The sequence below is a fragment of the Heterocephalus glaber genome, unplaced genomic scaffold (genome assembly GCF_053883595.1).
Source record: "Heterocephalus glaber isolate CG9 unplaced genomic scaffold, H.glaber_assembly_v1.0 deba00001724, whole genome shotgun sequence".
Taxonomy (NCBI): domain Eukaryota; kingdom Metazoa; phylum Chordata; class Mammalia; order Rodentia; family Bathyergidae; genus Heterocephalus; species Heterocephalus glaber.
This window is the reverse complement of record NW_028258435.1, coordinates 391,985-415,318: the sequence shown is the minus strand read 5'-3', so window position 1 is coordinate 415,318 and position 23,334 is coordinate 391,985. Positions and strand designations below refer to the sequence as shown.

Below are 23,334 nucleotides of genomic sequence, written 5' to 3'. Positions count from 1 at the left end.
TAGGACTCTTTTAATTCTTTTGGGAAGATACCCAGCAGGGGAATAGCTGGGTCACATGGGACCTCTAGTCCTAGTTCTTTGAGGTATCTCCATACTGATTTCCACAGTGGTTTGCACCAGTCTGCACTCCTACCAGCAATGGAGAAGGTTCCTGTCTCCCCACAACCCCGCCAGCATTTGTTATTGGTTGATTTCTTGGTAGCAGCCATTCCTTCTGGGGTGAGATGGAATCTCAGTGTTGTTTTCATCTGCATCTCTCGAATGATCAGTGATGTTGAACATTTTTTCATGTATTTATTTGCTGCTTTTACTTCTTTGTCTGAGAAATGTCTGTCATTTCAGATGCCCATTTTCGAATTAGGTCTTTGAATTTGGGGGGGTCTGATTTTTTTTCAATTCTTTATATATTCTAGATAATAGTCCTTTGTTTGAGGTACAGCTGCTAAAAATTTTTTCCCATATTGTAGGTTGTCTGTTAGCTCTGTTGGTGGTTTCTTTTGCAGTGCAGAAGCTTTTTAATAAGATGAGATCCCAGTTGCTGATTCTTTCTGCTAGTTCCCGTGCTGCTGAGGTTTTGTTCATGAAGTCTTTGCCTACGCCATTGTCTTCAAGAGTTCTACCTAACTTATCTTCCAGCAAGTTTAGTGTTTCTGTCTTAATATTTATATCTTTAATCCACTTCAATCTTAGTTTATAGGTACGGGTCTACTTTAAAGCTTTGGCAGGTTGAGATCCAGTTTTTCCAACACCATTTATTAAAGAGGCTATCTTTCCTCCAGTGAGGGTGTTTGGCTCCTTTGTCAAAGATGAGGTGGCTGAGCATGTCTGGAGTTGTTTCTGGATCTTCTAATCTATTCCACTGATCCTCAGGTCTGTTCCTTTGCCAGTACCATGCTAATTTTATCACAGTAGCTTTGTAGTATAGTTTCAAGTTGGGAATTGTGATACCCCCAGCCATGTCTCTGTTGCCTAGAATTGCTTTAGCTATTCTAGGTCTCTTATGGTTCCAAATGAATTTTTGGATTGTTTTCTCTAGTTCTGTGAAGATATTGTTGGAATTTCAATTGGCATTGCATTGAATCTATATAGTAGTTTTGGAAGTATGACCATTTTCACTATACTGGTTCTTCCTACCCAGGAACAAGGGATGTCTTTCCATTTTCTTGTATCCTCTTCGATCTCTTTTTTCAGAGTTCTGTAGTTTTCAGTGTAGAGGTCTTTTGCTTCCTTTTTTTAGACTGATTCCTAGATATTTCATTTTTTTGGATGCTATTGTAAACGGAATTGTTTCCCTAATTTCTCTCTCAGTGAGTCTGTTATTTGTGCACAAGAAGGCTATTGTTTTTTGTGTGTTGACCTTGTATCCAGCTACTCTACTGAATCTGTCAATTAAATCTAGAAGTCTTCTGGCAGAGTTTTTTGGGTCTTCTATGTAAAGTATCATATCATCAGCAAATAATGATGGTTTCACTTCTTCTTTTCCTATCTTTATTTATTTCTTTCACTTTTCTAATTGCTGTGGCTAGTGTTTACAGAACTATATTGAACAGGAGTGGTGATAGTGGGCATCCTTGTCATGTTCCTGATTTTAGCATGAAAGTTTTCAGTTTTTGACCATTTAGTATGATGTTGGCTGTTGGTTTTTCATAGATAGCCTTAATCAGGTTAAGATAAAGACCTTCTATTCCAATTTTCTGTAGGGTTTTTATCATGAATGGGTGCTGGATTTTGTCAACTGCCTTGTCTGCATCTATTGAGATGATCATGTGGTTTTTGTCCTTGACTCTGTTAATATGGTGTATTACATTTATTGATTTACGAATGTTGAAGCATCCTTGCATCCCTGGGATAAATCTGACTTGGTCAGGGTGTATGATCTTCTTGATGACCCTCTGTATTCTGTTTGCCAGTATCTTGTTGAGGACTTTTGCATCTATGTTCATTAGGGAGATTGGCCTGTAGTTCTCTTTTTGGGTTGGGTCTTTCTCTGGTTTTGGAATCAAAGTAGTGCTTGCTTCCAGGAATGAATTTGGAAGTATTGCTTCCCTTTCAATTTCCCTGATGTGTTTAAAGAGTAATGGAGTTAGTTCTTTAAATGTCTTGTAAAATTCAGCAGTGAACTGATCAGGACCTGGGCTTTTCTTTGTTGGTAAATATTTTATTACATTTTCAATTTCACTCATTGTAATTGGGGTGTTTAGAATTTCTATATCTTCTTCATTTAACTTTGGCAATTCGTATGTATCTAGGAATCTGTCCATTTCTTCTGTGTTTTCCATTTTATTGGAGTAGAGGTTCTTGAAGTAGGTATTGATGATCCTCTGGATTTCTGTTGGATCTGTTGTGACTTCACCTTTTTCATTCTTAATTGCATGTATTTGTGCCTTTTCTTTCCTTGTTTTTTTTGATAAGTTTGGCTAAAGGTTTATCGATTTTATTTATTCTTTCAAAAAACCAACTCTTTGATTCATTGATTTTTTTGTATTGTTCTCTTAGTCTCCATTGCATTGATTTTTGCCCTGATCTTTGTAATTTCCTCTCTTGTACGAGCTTTGGATTCATTATGCTGTTTTTTTCTAGGAGCTTGAGGTTCTGCATTAGGTTATTTATCTGAGTTTTCTCTGTTTTCCTAATATGGGCATTCACTGCTATGAATTTCCTGCATAAAACTTCTTTCATTGTGTCCCATAGAAACCCAGCAGAAAAACAAAATCCTACAAGGAGTTAGAGAAAAGAAACAAATCACCTACAAAGGAAAGCCCATCAGAATCACAGCAGACTTTTCAACACAAACCCTCAAATCAAGGAGAGTCTGGAGTGAAGTATTTCAAGCCCTAAAAGAAAATAACTTCCAACCTAGACTGTTGTATCCAGCAAAATTATCTTTCAAAATCGATGGGGAAATTAGATACTTCCACAACAAAGAAAACGTGAGAAATTTCATGAAAATCAAACCAGCACTACAAGCAATTCTAAACAATATCCTAGAAAAAAGCAATGAAGGCCACAACTCCATGAGGCCGAACAGAGGGAAGCCACCAGGCAAGGTATGACACTAATGGGAAAGGGGGAAAAAATAAGAAATAAAAGAGCCAACAAAAGTAAAAACAGCATGACTAGGATAAATCAAATATCTATCAATTATAACCCTCAATGTTAATGGCCTCAATTCACCAATCAAAAGAAATAGACTGGCAGAATGGATTAAGAAGCAAAATGCTACAATAGGCTGTATACAAGAAATACACCTAACTCAAAAAGAAATTCATAGACTGAAAGTAAAAGGATGGAAAACAGTTCTCCACACCACAGGATCCCAGAAGAAAGCAGGCGTAGCAATCTTATTTGCAGACAAAGTAGATTTCAAACGAAAACTAATTAAGAGAGACAAAGATGGTCACTCCATCCTTGTGAAGGGAACAATCCAAGAGGAAGAGATGACAGTCCTAAATATATATGCACCAAATACGAATGCCCCCAACTATACAAAACAAATATTAATGGATATGAAAAACCAAACAAGCACTAATACAATTATAGTGGGGGACCTCAATACCCCACTATCACAAATAGACAGATCATCTAGACAAAAAGTTAACAAGGAAATTCTAGAACTGAACCAAGCTATTGGACAAATGGACTTGATAGATGTTTACAGAGTCTTCCACCCCACAAAATCGGAATACACATTCTTTTCAGCTGCACACAGGTCATTCTCCAAAATAGATCACATGCTAGCTCACAGGACATGTCTAAGTAAATGTAAAAGAACCGAAGCTACCCCCTGTATATTATCAGACCATAGCGCAATAAGATTGGAGATCAATAGCATAAGAAACCGCAAAACCCCAACAAACACATGGAAACTGAATAACACCCTCCTGAACAACCAATGGGTCACAGAAGTAATTAAAGAAGAAATTAAACAGTTTCTACAAGTATAGGGAATGGCATTTTCTGATACAGACTGACAGGGGCCTTTCAGATGAGACCACAGAGCCGGAGGACCAACCTGGGGATGGATCTCTTCTGTCCCAGAGGAAGTGGATTTGGAGGCGGTGAGTGTGCCTTCCTTCAGCGGGGAGTGCCTTGGCAGCCGGGAGAGCTGTGAAATGCCCCCCCCCCGCCCAGCCTGCTCTCCAAGGTCCCCCTTGGCAGGATGCCTGGCGTCCCATTAATGCTCCTCCTGTGGTCCCCGGGCTGGGAGAAACCCAATCCACCCTGCTCCTTCTCCTGCCCAGCCTGATCTCTCCCATCACGTGTTAGTCTTACCGGACACCTCATTTCTTCCACCTCCCCTCGTGGGACTGAGTCTCCCCCTCTTGCAGCCCATGAGAAGGGTTCAGTGCTGGCAGCACAGCTGGGATGCAGAAAACCCTGAGGGGATTCAAGTCACAGACAGTGGCAGCTCCCAGGCAGGCAGAAGCTCAAGTGTGTCCGTCCCACCAGGACAAGGCCTGTGCAGCCCTTGGTGACAATGAGCCTTGGCCCAGAGAGTCAAGGCACTTTGGTCCCCAGCCAGAGGACCGGGCAGTCGGAACTGACTCTCAGTAATCTCAGCATTCAGGCGCAGGACTTGGCCATCTTTGCTTCATTCCACATCGTAATTCCAGAGTCAAGAACAATGCCTGATGTAAGAAAAATCTGCTGGATAAAGAACGGAGTGAATGATTTCAATGCTCTTTGCACAGTGTGCTTTGAGGTTGTTCCCCGGCTGTCTCTGAATGGTAGGTCTTCGGAGACAGGGTTTGAACTCTTGTCCTCCTTACCCACTTGATGCACCACCAGGAGGAGATGCTCGAGGAGCATGTGACAGTGGATGAGTCAAGAAGGGGCATCAAGCAGGTGTCGGGGAGGTGGACTTTGGGAAGCAGTAAATAATGTGGCTTCCAGCCCTGTCCTCTCTCCGGCTCCCAGGTGGCTTTTACGCCGATACATCTCCCACAGTTATCACGGACACGTGAGGACCTAGCTACAGTCAAACTCATGCTTCACACCTTTGTTACTACTTGTGTTTAACCGTGTGCATTTCTCATCTGTGGATGCCAAGTCTGCTCTGTGTGGCCAGCACACTACTTAGCCATTCGTGAAAAACTGCTCTTATTTTTAATCTTCCAGCCCTGAAACCACTACCATTTTGTCTGCTGAAAAATCTCCGTGAGAAGCTTTGGAGTCTGCACTTTTGCCATTCTCCCTATTCAGACTCATCTTTTACAAATGTACCATGTTTCCCAATGCGAAGGACTGCCATGTTAAAGGACCCTGAAGAGTTAGTGGTTGAAAAGCATACTATATTTAGCATACAAGCAGGCCCTGAAAGCATTTGCTGAGTGAACTATGGGCTTTACTTTTCTATTTTCAACAGCAAGATTGACCTTTCCTCAAAGAAAAGTATTCACACACAATCCACTCACGCTGCCACACACAAACCGCCCCCCTATAGTCTTACGATAGAAACTGGTCTTTATTTCCAATTGCTGCTGGTGGATTCTTTGGGGATATTTCCTCTAAGAACCACATCCCAACCTTCCAGTGGCTGTCAATTATTTCATCGACATTGAGGAGAACGGTTACATGCAGCTGCTGTTTCTCTGATCTCACAATGGAGCTGTTAAAGCCCCTGTGATTTACACAGGCAATTTCAGAAACCAATACTTCCAGGAGCTCCAGAACAAGGGTATCCTGGCCATTCCTGGGGCAATGATTTAGGGCCTGTTTGGGACTTGCTGTTGTGAGAAGTGTGAGTGAACGTGCACGGTGCACATGGTGAACTTGCACACATACACGTGTAGCCAAGATCTCACCAAATCCCAAGTGCCCAGGGTTTTTAACAGAAAAAACACCTTCTTATCAATGAAGAGAAACAGTGTTCATGCTGTTTGCAGTGGACATGTGGGTCCTCCTTTGGGCTTAATTTGCTGCCAACATTTTTGGGTCACTGTAGAAAGCTCCACTGCCACAGAGGAGGGGACATCAGGAAGGTCCTGGCAAATCTACCACTGTGAACAACAGCCAGTTTCAACCCGGAGAAATCAGCTGGGGAAATCGGTCAAGGACTGGGCAGGAGAAGCACACACGTGTTCTCTTGACAGCCGATTTAGGGCTGTATGGAGACTCTGACAATGAAGCAAATTTACCCCAAACAATCTGAGCTGAAGACTCAACCTATGAGGAATCAATCACCTTTGGTTAGAAGGAAGCACTCTATTTCCTCAATAGTACACACGGCTGGCTATCTCTGTGCCACGGACCGCTGGCTAAATACTGGAGACTGGTTTGGCAAAAAGGATTCACCAAAGCCAGAAACTCCATCTGCAGCAACCCCTGCCCCCCGCCTCATTCCCCAATCTCCCTCCCATTCATAAACCAAGAAACACAAAAACTCGCCTGCTATTAACACCCAGGGATGTAAAATGGCGATGGCGTGCAGCAGAATAGCAACTGCTTACAGAAATAGCTTGAAACTGAAAAGGTCTCAGAAAGGAAAAGTGCTGGGAAATTAAGGCATCTTTGTCACTGAATCTCTGTTTTGCTCTAAACAAACTGCTTCCCAGGTTTATTATGTTTTTGTTTTTTGTTAGTGAGGATACTAAACCAAAAGGCATCTGATAGTCTGATACTTTCTCCTGCTCCTCTTTCAAGATTCCCCAGCCTTCTCAGGTGCAGGTTAGAGGGGGATAGAGGAAAGAAAGAAATCAGTAGAGGGAGGAATTGGTCCTGGGTCAATAACAGCTTCCCCACGATGGAACCAATCAAGGACCTGTTCTTTTGGTGAGCATCGCAGTTGCTCTGTTTCAGTGACAGCAGACTTCTCTCTCACTGCTACAACTGTGGCTTCCCAGGGCTACATCTCATTTCCCCAATAAAATGACACATGTGAGGAAGAGGTCGTGTTCTTCCAATGCTCCTGTCTTCATGGCCAAACCTTATAACTGCAGGCCTCCTCCCCACTGAGAACCCACCTTTCCTACCCGTTTCTGCCTAAAGAATCAAAGGATTCTCTACCTATGGTGACTCAATTAGCACCTAACAAAACCAAAAGTCTTAGGGTTGTGCTTCATGCCCAGTCCTGTGCTGGAGCCTGGATAAGACACATGATAGTACAAGCATCATTTGCCACCCACTTCCTCACCTCCAGGAGGTGTCTATTAGCAAGGAGATAAACATGGACTTGTAGAAGGAAACTAACCATGCTTGAGTGCTAATAGTGTCTCAGACAGAGAGCATTTGTCAACATTGTGCTCGAGATGGCTGCTTTCTTGTCTGCCTCTCCTAGTAGACTATTCACACCACACCTAGTAGCTATTCACACCACACCTAGCAGACTGGCTGGCACACAGAATGCCCTCAGGATAACCTGAAAATCTGGATCATAGCGACTATAGTCAGAGGTTCTGTTTACATCTAAAATGAGATGATAGAAAAATGAATATATACATACAGTGGGATAGTATTGTGCCTTGAAAAAGGAGGAAACCTTACCATACACAATAATATGGGACGACCTTGAGGACATGCTAAGTGAAATAAAACAGTCACAGAAGGACACACACTGATCTCACTTATAGATGCAGAGATTGGAATGGTGGTTGCCATGGGTTTAGTGGAGGGAGAAACAGGGAGTCACTAGTCAATGAGTATTCAGTCTCATTTATATGTGATGGATACATTTATGAGATCTAATGTAGAACAATTTACCTATACAGCCATTCCTCATTTAATGGCAAAGTCACCCTCCTTCAGATCTTTCAGTGAATTGGTTGCTAAATGAGGAATTGTATATCGTATGCACATTACAATATTCAGAACAAAGAAACAGTCAGAGGAAATCCAACTTGGTGACTTTGCTTTTATTTGCATAACTCTTCCATGCAATACAGAATGTAGCAGAACATAAAGCCACAGTGCTATACTGTACAGTACAGTCAGCAAAGGTTACGGTACTGTATAACAAGGTGTACTGTACAAGAAGTCATTTAGGCTCTATAAACAAGATATACAGAACTGTACAAAAAAATAAAAGATGAGTCATAAGTCTGAGCGGCAGGTTGTAAGTCCAAACAGTCATTAACAGGTAGGTCCTTAACTGAGAAATATTTGTAGTTAACACTAGTGTATTGTACATTTAAAAATCTGATCAGAGGCTTCGTTTCATGCTAAATATTCTTACTACAATTAAAAAAATAATCAAATATATAAATTTATTTCAATCTTGATTAAACCAAGCAACCTATTAACTGTCACTTTGAGAAAATCAGGGAAATTTCCATATGTGCTATGTATTACATGATATAAAAGAATTAATGTTCATTTCATTTGGTACAAACCTATGATTATGGTTTTTGCTTTGTTTTGTTTTGTTTTTGTGGTACTGGGGATTGAACCCAGGGCCTTCACACTGAGCTACACCTCAATCCTTTAAAAAATTTTTTAAATTTTTGAGACAAGGTTTCACTAAGTTGCCCAGACTGTGCTCAAAATAAAATTTCATGTTATGAAGATATAAAAAAAATCACGAAGAATATAGTCCTTGTCCTAAAAAAGAGAAAAAGCTCAATGATCTACAAAATCTTTATTGTTAACCTATAAGGAAGCTGAGGTTGCAATGTATCTAAAGAAATATACAGATGTTCCTCGTTTAATGACTTACCCGTTTGACGACTGCTCAGACTTACAACCAAGGCGCACTGTTTGGACTTAATGACCGTCTTTTTTGTACAGTTCTGTACATCTTGTTCATGCAGCACTGTAATATTTACTGACTACTGTACAGTACAGCACTGTAGCTTTATGTTCTGTCATACATTACAGTACTACATGGAAGAGTAATGCAAATAAAAGCAAAGTCATCCAGTTGGATTTCCTTTGAGCATTTCTTTGTTTTAAATATGGTAATATCCACAGGATACACAATTCTCTGGATATTGAAGGCGGAAAGTCTGCCATCCAAAGAGCGAAAGCGCTTGCTAGATGTGGGGCCACAGCCGCCTTGCGGTTTGGGCCAGCAGTGGGAGGAGGAGCCACAAATGTGAGCAGAAAAAAGAGCCGTGATGTTCACACAGTTAGGAGGAGGCGTGCAGACTGGCGGAGAGGAGTCCGGGCAGGATCGGCGTCGGTGTCTACTTGGCAACGTTCTTCCGTGGACCTTCACCCAGTGCTAGCAAGAAAAACTAGAAGCAGAAGGAAAATAGCAAAAGATGCTGTGGGTCCGGGTCCCTGGGTCTGCCTGCAGACATCAAGGAAACTCAGATTGCGAGAGAATGCGGATGATTCCACCCTACGTGAGTCTGGAGGGCTGGCCATCTGCTTCCAGGGGACAGCGGAAGGGCCGGGGGACAAGCAGGCCACAGCTGCTGTCACAGCCAAAGTAGGAAAACAAAGTTGTTCCTCAGAGACTTAGGAAACAACTAACTAGGCCCAGGGACAGCAGCAGACCTACTTTTGTCTCTACAGACTTGCCTATTCCAGACATTTCAAATAAAGGTCACTTAACTTCAAGGTTCATCCACATCATAGCATGTTGCGGTACTTCATTTTTTCCCAATAATATTCCACTGAGTGGATATATAGTGTTAGTTACTCATGCTTTGGTTGATGGCCATTGGGGATGAGTTTTCAGCTATTATGAATAATGCTGCTGGGAATATTCATACATAAGTTCTTGTGCAGACATATTTTTATTTCTCAGAGGAGTGGAATAACCAGGTCACATGGTAACTCTGTGCTGAAACGTTTGAGAAACTTCCAAACTGTTTGCCAAAGCAGATATACTACTTCACTTTCCCAACAGCTGTGTATGAGAAATCAGCTTCTTCAATCCTCACCAACACTTTTAATCACCTCCCTTCTGACTTGAACAATCTTTGTGGGTGTGAGTTACTATCTCAGGGTGGTTTTGATTTGCATTTTTCTCGTGGCTAATGACAACGAACATCTTTTCATGTGGACACTTCTGTACAGTAAAACCTTGGATTGCGAGTAACTTGTTCTGTGTTTCACAAGATGAACAAACACTTCTACTAAATTTTAACTTGATAAACGAGTGATGTCTTTCAATATGAGTAGTACTGGATGTGAAATATCACATGATCACAGCTGAGCCACTGGGCACTTTCTCTCTCTCTCTCTCATTGTGGGTGATCTCCCAACAACAGCAAGAGGTTAAGGAGGAGATCTCATCTGCAGAGGAGGAGGAGAAAAAGGCAGAGGAATCCCTCACTTCAAATGAGACTAAGGATATATGTAAAATGTGGAAAACAGGGCAAAGTTTTTTAGAGAAGGCTGTAGAAGTGTGAGAGATGAATCTGTTTAACAATTTCTGCAAAATCCTCAAAAGGAGGCAAAAACAAAGTAGCTTCACTGGATAGGTTCTTTGTTAAAGTTGCACAAAAAGAAAAAGATTCCATTGAGCCAATAGATAGCAGTTATTCCACTGATGATAGTGAAAGCCGTCCTACACAATAACCCTCCTCTCTTGTGTCCTTCACACCAGCCATGAAAGTTTTCAAAGGTAGGTGCGGGTTAATTTATTTTTCTGTATATTTTGTATGTTTTTATTATTGTGTTTTATATTACAGCATTGTAATCACTGTATATGAATATTTTGGGGTTGTGGAATGAATCATCTGAGTCTCCATTATTTCTTATGAGGAAATATGGTTTGATACACAAATGTTTTGAATTATAAGCATGTTTCCAGAATGAATTATACTCGCAAACAAAGGTTTTACTATATCATCTTTGCAGAAATGTCTACTCAGATATCAAGGGGATTTTTGATAGATCAAATTGTTTACTGATGGAAGAAAAGTTTCTTTGAAGGAAGGTGGTTTTGCCTGAGTGTTAAGCTGCTTGAAATTCCCTCCTGGCAAACTTCTACTCCAAGCCTTGGAGGTTGGAACTCAAAAGGCTGCTTGGTTTAGTGGCCCTGTTGAAACACTATAGAGGGCCAGGGGTCACTGCAGGCTTTCAAGGTGGCTGATTGTCATAAGAACCTCAAGAGGTGAGAAAAAGTAGATTCTTGGGACCAGAACACAGCTAACCATATAAAAAGAAGGTTCTCCAGATGTTTCTAATCACTTTGATCTGGGAGTCACCAGAGCTTCGTCTCTGGAAAGGCTACTGCTTGCTGCTCACTCTGGGTATCTTATGGAGGGTTTGCTCCTGAGCACTGTCTCTCCACCCGAAACTCATGAGACAAGGAGGCAACTGCAGTAATCTTCTCCCCCTTCCTGTCTCCCCAACAGGAAGTGGAGACACACTGAGGAGGGAGACAGAGAAAAAGAAAAAAGTAGAGGGATGAAAAAAGCAATGAGAATAGATGTTAAATGGTTGTGGGGAAATGCAAGCATGAAGTATAGAGCTCACTGCAAAGGTCAACAGGAATTTCAATCCTGTTGCAACTGGGAAACCTAAGGCCAGATGTGTATAATTTTGTATTATGTTTTGACCCAGCTTAATTATATCTATTTGACCCAGTTCAATTATGTTCCATCACCAACTTCAAAAAGAATATTCAGCACTCAAAGGAGAGGTGCCAAATTCATTTAAGCTGTTACTACACGCTGTTCAGCCTTCGTTCTGTCCTCCCTCCAAACCCTCATCCTTAACTCTTTACCTTCCAGCCTGTACCCAAAGTAACCAACTGTGCATGCTGAAAAGGGGCTTGAGTAGGTAGAGGATCCTGGGAAAAAGCAACTCTAGGGATAAGGGATCCATCTATTGCCCTGAGCAGAGCTCCCAGCCATGGGCTCTCCTTTGCCCACAGACTTTCAGCTCTTCTCTTTGGAGATGAGGCCAATGATAGACCTCTGGCTCTGAGCCCAGCAACTGTCTCATCATTGTCTAACCCAAGGCATCCTTCTGCTCCAGCCTCTATTTCTTTTTAAAAGGCACTAGGAGCACGGCCTCGATTGAGCTTCTTGCTGTTCTTCAAAGATTCACTTCCTACTCCAGTTTCTCCCCCTTTAGTCAGTCTGATTTTCATCTGTTGGAAATTCCCTGACCTATGTGTGTCTGCAGCAAAAGTACTCATTTTTAAAAGCTCATCCCAGATGCCACCTTGTGTAAGAAGACTTCTCCTGTGCCTTCCTTAGCCTCTCCATCTCCAGGAACTGGATGCACAGTATTTTTCTTTCTTTGCTTCCAAGCCTCATCTGCCTCTCTTCAGCCTCTTGTTTTGTCTTCAGCCACCTCCCTGTGTTGCTCTTCACTCTAGCCTGAGGCTTCACCAGCACTAAAGGTCCTCATTTCTTCTGTACCTGGGCACTGTGTGGCTTACCTGAGAGTCCTAAATGACCTCAATGCACCCTTGCTGGTGCTGAAATGTACAGACTCAGGGAAAAGTATACCTGCAGCTCACCTTTCCAACTTCTCCAGCCCATCCTCATTCTTTCTTAAAACTTTCCTTTACAAACAGGACTTTTAGGACAAAAAACTAAAACGTATTTTTTCCCACGAGATGTCCTAGTTTATAGGTGACCAATGGATAGGATGGCTGTGTCCTCCTAGAAAGCCCTTTGCTTTTTTTTATATTAAATTCTTTTATTGGTACGTTGTAGGTATACAACACAATTACATTTCTCATTGGGAATTGTACCTTTACATAATGCATCTTGGTTCTTATTTTTTCCCCATTCCTAGCCCTCCCTTCACGCCCTCCACCCTTCCCTACTTACAAAGACTTTATTTCCATTTTTTCCATTTCTCATCATTTTTCCTTTCCCTTCTTTCCTTTCCCCTGCCCCTCCCACTACCCCTACCCCTTTGGACCTTTTCTTCCTATTTTGCATTATCGATTATTCATTCTCATCATTGGTACATTTTAGGTATACAATGTAATGACATTCGTCATTGGAAATTTGCACCTTTACATAATCTCTCTTGGTTCTTATTTTTCACCCTTGCCCTGCCCTCCCTTCAACCTCTCCAGTCCTCCCTATTTACAAAGATTTTGGTCCTATTTTTCCATTTTCTCATATTAATCCCATTCCCTTCTATCCTTTCCTCTAGCCCTCCCACTTCCTTCCCTTTTGCCCCTTTTCTTCCTATTTCACATTACCTATTATACATTTAGTCCTTATTTACACTTTCAGTTTCTCACACCAGAGAAACTATTCAGAATTTATTCATGTGTGTCCTATTTATTTCACTTAAGAGTATTGCCTCAATGTGCATCCACTTAGCTATAAATGTCTCTAATTTCTCACTTTTTATGGATGACTAGTACTCCATTTTATTTAAAAAAACACATTTTCTTTATCCAGTCTCCAATTGATGGGCATTTAGGCTGTTTCCAAGTTTTAGCTATCACAAAGTGTGCTGCTATGAACATGGGTGCACATATATCACTGTGGTATGATTCTTTTAATTCTTTGGGGAAGATCCCCAGCAGTGGAATAGCGGGGTCAAATGGGACCTCCAGTCCTAGTTCTTTGAGGTATCTCCATACTGATTTCCACAGTGGTTGCATCAGTCTACACTCCCACCAGCAGTGGAACAGGGTTCCTCTTTCCCCACAGCCCCACCAGCATTTGTTATTGGTTGTTGTATTCATGATAGCAGCCATTCTTTCTGGAGTGAAGTGGAATCTCAGCGTTGTTTTCATTTGCATCTCTGGAATGACCAGTGATGTTGAACATTTTTTCATGTATTTATTTGCTATTTCTACTTCTTTGTGTGAGAAATGTCTATTCATTTCAGATGCCCATTTTTGGATTGGGTCTTTCAATTTGGGAGGTCTGATCTTTTTAAGTTCTTTATAGATTCGAGATAGTAGACCTTTGTCTGAGGAAGAGCAGGTGAAGATTTTTTCTCACATTGTGGGTTGTCTCTTCACACTGCTGGTGGTTTCTCTTGCTGTGCAGAAGCCTTTTAATAAGAAGAGATCCCATTTGTTGATTGTTTGTGCTAGCTCATGGGCAACTGAGGTTTTGTTGATAAAATCTTTTCCTACACTGATGTCTTCAAGGGTTCTACCTAACCTCTGTTCCAACTGGTTCAGAGTTTCTATTTTAATATTTAGATCTTTAATCCATTTTGATTTCAGTTTAGTGCATGGTGAGAGACATGGGTCTAGTTTTAATCTTTAGCAAGTTGAAGCCCAATTTTTCCAGCACTATTTATTAAAGAGGCTATCTTTCCTCCAGTGAGGGTGTTTGGCTCCTTTATCAAGGATGAGATGGCTGAGTGTGTCTGGCATTGTTTCTGCATCTTCTAATCTGTTCCACTGGTCCTCAAGCCTGTTTCTTTGCAAGTACCATGCTGTTTTTATCACAGTAGCTTTGTAGTATAGTTGCAGGTTGGGGATTGTGATACCCCCTGCCATGTCTCTGTTACCTAGAATTGCTTTTGCTATTCTGGGTCTCTTCTTGTTCCAAATGAATTTTTGGATTGTTTTCTCAAGGTCTAGGAAGTATGCTGCTGGGATCTCAATTGGAATTGCATTAAATCTATATAGCAGTTTTGGAAATATGGCCATTTTCACTATATTAATCCTTCCTAGCCAGGAGCAGGGGATGTCTGTCTGATTTCTGATATCATCTTCAATCTCTCTTTTCAGAGTGCCATAGTTTTCAGAGAAGAGGTCTTTGATTTCTTTCATTTGGATGATTCCTAGGTATTTCAATTTTTTGGATGCTATTGTGAAGGGAATTATTTGCCCTATTTCTCTCTCAGTGAGTCTGTCATTGGTGTAGAGGAAAGCTATTGATTGTTGTGTGTTCACCTTGTAACCAGCTACTTGAGTGAATTTGTTTATTAAGTCTAGAAGACTTTTGATGGAGTTCTTGGGGTCTTCTATATAGAGTATCATGTCATCTGCAAATAATGACAATTTGACTTTTTCATTACCTATCTTTATTCCTTTTATTTCTTTCTCTTGTCTAATTGCTGTGAGAAAGCCCTTTGTGATGAGCATTTGGGGTAGCAAAGCAGGGGAAGAGGGGAACTAAAGATTGGTGTCCCCCTCAACTCCCTGACCCTGCCTTCCATGAGTGACTCCAGCCCAGGGAGTCCCCTCTTCAGTCTCAGTGGTTTGGAGCTCATCCCCGAGGGCAGGATGGGGAAATGGACAGAACTGTGTATCTTTCTAAATTCGCAGCTTTAGGCCAACAGTGACTGGCCAGCGCACAGTGAGGACCCCAGCCATGTGGAGTCCCCACTCCATCCCTACGCCCCGCCCATAGCAACCAGTTTAGCCTTGTGGGCGCCTGCAGCATCCCGCCCCCCATTTCTGGCCTCCTGGCTGTGCTGCCACCTGGTTCCACACTACAGAGGCACAGGGGGTCATAAAGGCCATTGTCCTGAGCTCCAGAAGATAGAGCAGAAATGAACAACAGAAAGAGGGCCTCTCTCAGGCTCCTCAATGAAAACTGAAGCCCACTGGAAAAGTGAAGAGAATCTCTGCAGTAAAGGCACACCAGACCACCATACTTGATAAGTTGGAGGGATCATCACCTCCCATCAGAACCTGGACTCTCTTCAGGGGAAGGGCAGCTGGAACCTGCAGTAGAGCCTTGCAGAGTTCAACCCTGCAGGAGGACAGGGAGCTCAGCTTGGGACTAGCAGACAGAAATCTGCCTGAATCTCACAGGTCTGCTACCGGCTTGCTGAGACTCACTCACGTATATCTGTACGTGGCTGCCCACATTGTCTATTGTGTCAGCAGAGACATACTCTGAAGGAGGCCCTTCATTTTATTGTTTTATTATTTGCAAATATTTTTTCTCTTATTTTTAATTTTTAATTTTAATTTTTTATTTTTTTCTACACTTTTCAAATTTTTATTTTTATTTTTCTCTTCTTTTTTTCATTCTTTTCTCTTTTCTTTCTCTCACTCATTCTCCTGCTGTCCCACATTGTTCTTCATCTCCCTTTTTGCTCCTGTTCTGGACCTAATTCAGATTTCTTCTTTATTTTTCTTTTCTTCTCTTTTTTCTTCTCTCAATTATCAATAGTTTTAAAGGAAAGTAAATACAGCTTCTAGCCTCCCTATTGCTGTTAGGTTGTTCTGTTCTCATCTTTGTTCTTTCATTCTGCCTTTTCCTCTTGTCTTCAACAGTTTCTTAGAGTTTGCGTGATCTTCTTGTGTTCTCTGGCCTCACTGCTAACCTTTCCCTATCCTTCTACCTATCTATCCCTCCCTCCCCAACTCCTTCTAACTCCTGATCACAAAGGGTAACGTTGCTATATTGAAGAGTTTATTCGCTATAAACATATGTAGGGTTGGTCCTCGATTTTGATTTAATTCACACAGTTAAAGGTGATAGATTGCTAACTACCTCAAATTGTCATTTTCTAAGCTGTGCTTGATGCTATGGTGTTGCTGATTGCATCATTTGGGCTAAGGTGTTGTGATTGATCTAATCAGTTGTCCTTCCTGGTACAATGAAAATGAGACAGCCTCAGAGTCATTAGAGACTCAAAACCTAAAGACCAGCTATATCTGGAAGACACCTCTGAAAAGCAATCATTCCACAAGGGTTCTAAGTACAAGCAACAAAGATACTTACAATAAGCAATTTCAAAGAATCAACCGAGGAATTAAACGAAGGACAGCACCAGAAACAAAAATGAGAAGACATTTAAGCAAGGCACAAACTCAGACTTCTACCCCACCAAAGGCAAATTCTGGGGGAAATGAGTTGGAAAAATATGATACTCAACCACCTGGACACCCTGAACTGATAGCACAGGAAGTAACAAAACAGATGCATTAGGCTCTAGAAAAATTCAAAACAGAAATAATTTCCCAGATAACTACAGAGATGATGAGCAGAGTGAAAGACATTATTAGAGGCTCTAGAGCAGAAACAGATAAGAAAATAGATGAGATCAGAAACATGCTGGAAGCCATGAATGCCCAGCATAAGAAAGAAATGGAAACCATGATCACCCAACATAAGAAAGAAATGGAATCCATGAAACAGATTCAAACAGATATCTAGGAGATTAAAAACTCCATTGAAAGTATTCACAGCAGATTAAGGGAATGTGAAGATAGAATATCAGATATAGAAGATAGGATTGCGGTTAGTGACCATGAAAACAGAGATTTCTTAAAAATAGTAAGGGACCACAAGAAATCAATCCAGCAGCTGCTAGATGATGCAAAGATAAATAACGTAAGACTGATAGGAGTCCATGAAAAAACAGGAGAAAGTACAATTGAAATAAAACAACTGTTCACAGAAGTAATAGTAGAAAACTTCCCAGACAGAGGTAGAGAATTGGACATACAGATAAGTGAGGCGTATAGAACTCCAACTAGCCATGATCAAAAAAAATCTAGATCTAGACATATAATAGTCAGGATCCCAGAAACCTAACAGAAAAACAAAATCCTACAAGCAGTTAGAGAAAAGAAACAAATCACCTACAAAGGAAAGCCCATCAGAATCACAGCAGACTTCTCAACACAAACCCCCAAGTCAAGGAGAGCCTGGAGTGAAGTATTTCAAGCCCTAAAAGAAAATAACTTCCAACCTAGACTGTTGTACCTGGCAAAATTATCTTTCAAAATTGATGGGAAAATTAGATACTTCCACGACAAAGAACACCTGAGAAATTTCACGAACACCAAACCAGCACTCCAAACAATTCTAAACAATATCCTAGAAAAAGACAATGAATGTCACAACTCCATGAGGCCCTACAGAGGGAAGCCACCAGGCAAAGCGAGAAATTAAAAGGAAAGGGAGAAAAATAAAAAATAAAAGAGCCAGCAACAGTAAAACATCATGACAAGGATGAGTCAATATCTCTCAATTATAATCAGCAATGTTAATGGCCTCAATTCACCAATGAAAAGAAGTACACTGACAGAATGGATTAAGAAGCAAAATCCAGCAATATGCTGTATACAAGAAACACACCTAACTCAAAAAGAAATTCATAGACTGAAAGTAAAAGGATGGAAAACAGTTCTCCACACCACAGGAACCCGGAAAAAAGCAAGGGTAGCAATCTTATTTGCAGACAAAGTAGATTTCAAACGAAAACTAATTAAGAGAGACAAAGATGGTCACTACATCCTTGTGAAGGGAACAATCCAAGAGGAAGAGATGGCAATCCTAAATATATATGTACCAAATATGAATGCCCTCAATGATACAAAACAAATATTAATGGGCATGAAAAACCAAATAAGCACTAATAGTATTGTAGTTGGGGACCTCAATACCCCACTATCACAAATAGACAGATCATCTCGACAAAAAATCAATAACAAAATTCTAGAACTGAACAAAACTATTGAACAAATGAACTTAATAGATATTAACAGAGTGTTCCACCCCACAAAATCAGAATACACATTCTTTTCAGCTGCACACGGGTCATTCTCCAAAACAGATTACATGCTACCTCATAGGACATGTTTAAGTAAATGTAAAAGAACTGAAATTACCCCCTATATATTATCAGACCATAATACAATAAAATTGGAGATCAATAACATAAGAAACCACAAAAGTCCCACAAACACATGGAAATTGAATAACACCCTCCTGAACAACCAATAGGTGACAGAGGAAATTAAAGAAGAAATTAGACAGTTTCTACAAGGAAATGATAATGCCAGTACAACATACAGGAATCTATGGGACAAAATGAAAGCAGTTCTATGTTGGAAATTCATAGCAGTGAATGCCTATATTAGGAAAATAGAGAAAACTCAGATAAATAACCTAATGTAGAACCTCAAGCTCCTAGAAAAAGAAGAGCATAACAAACCCAAAGCTCATACAAGAAAGAAAATTATAAAGATCAGAGCAGAAATCAATGCAATAGAGACTAAGAGAATGATACAAAAAATTAATGAATCAAAGAGTTGGCTTCTCGAAAGAATAAATAAAATTGATAAACCTTTAGCCAACTTTATCAAAAAAAGGAAAGAAAAGGCTCAAATCCATGCAAATAAGAATGAAAAAGTTGAAGTCACAACAGACCCAGCAGAAATCCAGAGGATCCTCAATACCTACTTCAAGAACTTGTACTCTAATAAAATGGAAAACACAGAAGAAATGGACAGATTCCTAGATACATATGAATTGTCAAAGTTAAATGAAGAAGATATAGAAATTCTAAACACCCCGATTACAATGAGTGAAATTGAAAATGTAATAAAATATTTACCAACAAAGAACAGCCCAGACTCTGATGGCTTCACTGCTGAATTCTATAAGACATTTAAAGAAGAACTATTGCCATTACTCTTTAAACTCATCAAGGAAATTGAAAGGGAAGCAAGGCTTCCAAATTCATTCCTAGAAGCAAGTGTTACTTTGATTCCAAAACGAGGAAAAGACCCAACCCAAAAAGAGAACTACAGGCCAATCTCCCTAATGAACACAGATGCCAAAATCCTCAACAAGATACTGGCAAACAGAATACAGAGGGTCATCAAGAAGATCATACACCCTGACCAACTTGGATTTATTCCAAGGATGCAAGGATGGTACAACATTCGTAAATAAATAAACATAATACACTATATTAACAGAGTCAAGGACAAAAACCACATGATCATCTCAATAGATGCAGAAAAGGCATTTGACAAAATCCAACACCCATTCATGATAAAAACCCTAAAGAAAATTGGCACAGAAGGTCATTATCTCAACCTGATTAAGGCTATCTATGAAAAACCAACAGCCAACATCATACTAAATGGTCAAAAACTGAAAACTTTCATGCTAAAATCAGGAACAAGACAAGGATGTCCACTACCACCACTCCTGTTCAATATAGTTCTGTAAACATTAGCCACAGCAATTAGAAAAAAGAAAGAAAGAAATGGAATAAAGATAGGAAAGGAAGAAGTGAAACTGTCATTATTTGCTGATGATATGATACTTTACATAGAAGACCCAAAAAACTCTGCCAGAAGACTTCTAGACCTAATTGACAGATTCAGTAGAGTAGCTGGATATAAGGTCAACACTCAAAAAACAATAGCCTTCTTATACACAAATACCAGATGCACTGAAAGAGAAATTCGGGAAACAATTCCTTTTACAATAGCATCCAAAAAAATGAAATATCTAGAAATCAATCTAACAAAGGAAGCAAAAGACCTCTACACTGAAAACTACAGCACTCTGAAAAAGGAGATCGAGGAGGATATAAGAAAATGGAAAGACATCTCTTGTTCCTGGGTAGAAAGAACCAATATAGTGAAAATGGCCATACTTCCAAAACTACTATATAGATTTAATGCAATGCCTATTGAAATTCCAACAATATACTTCATAGAACTAGAGAAAACGATCCAAAAATTCATTTGGAACCATAAGAGACCTAGAATAGCTAAAGCAATTCTAGGCAACAGAGACATGGCTGGGGGTATCACAATTCCCAACTTGAAACTATACTACAAAGCTACTGTGATAAAATTAGCATGGTACTGGCAAAGAAACTGATCTGAGGATCAGTGGAATAGATTAGAAGATGCAGAAACAACTCCAGACATACTCAGCCACCTCATCTTTGACAAAGGAGCCAACCACCCTCATTGGAGGAAAGATAGCCTATTTAATAAATGGTGTTGGAAAAACTGGATCTCAACCTGCCAAAGATTTAAAGTAGACCCATACCTATCACGATGCACTAAACTAAGATCGAAGCGGATTAAAGATATAAATATTAAGACAGAAACACTAAACTTGCTGGCAGATAAGTTAGGTAGAACTCTTGAAGACATTGGCATGGGAAAAGACTTTATGAACAAAACCTCAGCAGCACGGAAACTAGCAGAAAGAATCAACAACTGGGATCTCATCTTATTAAAAAGCTTCTGCACTGCTGGAGAAACCAGCAACAGAGCTAAGAGACAACCTACAATGTGGGAAAAAAATTTTAGCTGCTGTACCTTAGACAAAGGATTACTATCTAGAATACATAAAAAACTGAAAAAAATCAGACCCCCAAATTCAAAGACCCAATTCAAAAATGGGCATCCGAAATGAACAGACATTTCTCAGACAAAGAAGTAAAAGCAGCAAATAAATATATGAAAAAATGTTCAACATCACTGGTCATTCGAGAGATGCAAATGAAAACAATGCTGAGATTCCACTTCACCCCAGAAAGAATGGCTGCTATCAAGAAATCAATCAATAACAAATGCTAGCGGGGTTGTGGGGAGAAACAAACCTTTCTCCATTGTTGGTGGGAGTGCAGACTGGTGCAACCACTATAGAATCAGTATGGAGATACCTCAAAGAACTAGGGCTAGAGGTGACATGTGACTCAGCTATTCCCTTGCTGGGTATCTTCCCGAAAGAATTAAAAGAATCATACCACAGAGATATATGTGCACCCATGTTTATAGTGGCACAGTTTGTAATAGCTAAAGCTTGGAAATAGCCCATATGCCCATCATCTGAAAACTGGATAAAGAAGATGTGGGTTTTTTTAATAAAATGGAGTACTACTCAGCCATAAAGAATGAGAAACTAGAGTCATTTATAGCTAAATGGATGCACATTGAGGCCATACTCTTAAGTGAAATAAATAGGACACAAATGTGTTAATACCTAATAGTTTCTCTAGTGTGAGAAACTGAAAGTGTAAATAAAGATTAAAAGGATTAATAATGAATAATTGATATTTTGAAATAGGAAAAGTTCCAAAGGGGTAGGGTGGTGGGAGGGGAAGGGGAAAGGAAAAATTACAAGAAAAGAAAAAAAAATGGAAACAAAGTCTATGTAAATAGGGAAGGGTGGAAGGATGAAGGGCGCACAGATAATGGGGGAAAAATAAAAACCAAGATACATCATGTACAGGTACAAACACCCAAAGATAAATGTAAATATATTGTATACCTAAAATGTACCAATAAAAGAATTTAAAGAAAAAAAAGAAATTCTAAATACCCCAATTACAATGAGTGAAATTGAAAATGTAATTAACAATTTACCAACAAAGAAAAGCCCAGGTCTTGATGGCTTCACTGCTGAATTCTACAAGACACTTAAAGAAGAACTCTCGCCATTGCTTTTTAAACTCATCAAGGAAATTGAAAGGGAAGCAAGGCTTCCAAATTCATTCCTGGAAGCAAGTGTTACTTTCATTCCAAAACCAGGGAAAGACCCAACCGAAAAAGAGAACTACAGAAAAACAGGGAGATAGTAAAGGAAAATGATTTTAGAAATGATCTCAGAAGTGGATGTGGTTTAAGTATCACCTAAAATTTTTATAACTTCCTTAACAACAAGGTATAGAAAGGGAAACTTTTTATTATTATATTATGATTTGGAGGACTTACTCTCAAAATCCAGGAAAAAGTGTGGATAGTTTTCAATTTCCCTGGTCAGGACTTTGAGCAGGTTTCCCATCCCAGCAAACCTAGGAAAGGGAACACAAAAAAATAAATACCATTAGAACTACATACACCAGAGTCCAGGATATCCCTGTCCCTTCTCTCACTACTGGGAAGGCCACAAAGACAGCCCTCTCTGTCCTGAGATGAGTAGTCACCTAGTGACCTCGTTCTGGAACTGGTGGCCGATAAATATCTGAGTGACAACTGTCTAAACCTTAGGGACATCTGTGTAAAGTACACCAAGTGAGACAACGGTGAAAGAATTCTAAGTAGTCTCTGGAGAATAGACTCTCAAGCAGTGTCTCACTCACTATCAGAAAAATTAATCAATGAACATCATATTAAAATAATCAAATATTTTAGTTATAGGAAATAGATTTTTAGGATGCTCTACAAAGTGAATATATATCCTACGTTTATAGCATATTCTACAAAGTGAAGGACCCCTTCACTAATCCTTGCAATTCTTATAGTTAATATCTGTTTTGCTTTGTTCTCTGTCCATCAAAGAAGGCACTACTGAAATATCTGTCCAGAAAAGTAAGTGTCTTAAAGTTCACGAGTACCAGAGTTCAGAAAGCACAGATTTGGGGCCCTGGAGTCCCTTCTGGTTATGTGTAGGAGATAAGGTTCCTCAGGATATAATTCCTAGGCCAGCCAAAGACTCTCATCATTGGAAGTTTCAATGGTAAGCAGGTTGGGAACTTCTTGAAGTATAAAAATGAAAAGGCATAATATCCAAAAAGGCATTTTCCATGAAACAACAGGGTAAGGCATTTACAAAGCTGGGTCAAATCAACGGAGAAATACAAATTTGTTACACATCCGGACTCCCCTCCTAAAAAATCAAATAGGTAAACTGTAGCTATTTTTAAAGTAAACAGTGCACTTTCTATTGCTCCCAGAAGTAGACATTAAACTATCTGCTGGGGAGACCACGGGCCCACTGCCCTTCATTCACCCAACTGTATTTCCAGGACAGCTGGCGGAGGCCGGTGCTTTGTGGAAGG

At 40.1% G+C, this 23,334-nt stretch overlaps 1 protein-coding gene across 11 annotated transcripts in view; it reads right to left on the bottom strand.

Moving 5' to 3' along the window:
• Cyria (CYFIP related Rac1 interactor A) overlaps positions 1 to 23,334 on the bottom strand; it is a 126,702-nt gene that overhangs the window by 30,084 nt on the left and 73,284 nt on the right. For 9 of the 11 annotated variants that reach the window (XR_015446748.1, XM_004869930.4, XM_087199668.1 and 6 more), the window contains one exon: positions 22,268 to 22,347. The exons of the other annotated variants lie outside the window; for them this stretch is intronic. Coding sequence is in view for 5 of the 9 variants with exons in the window: in XM_004869930.4 (XP_004869987.1) it covers positions 22,268 to 22,337 (70 nt within the window). In the remaining 4 variants the exon portion in view is untranslated. The remainder of the gene's footprint in view (positions 1 to 22,267; positions 22,348 to 23,334) is intronic. 11 annotated transcript variants of the gene reach the window in all.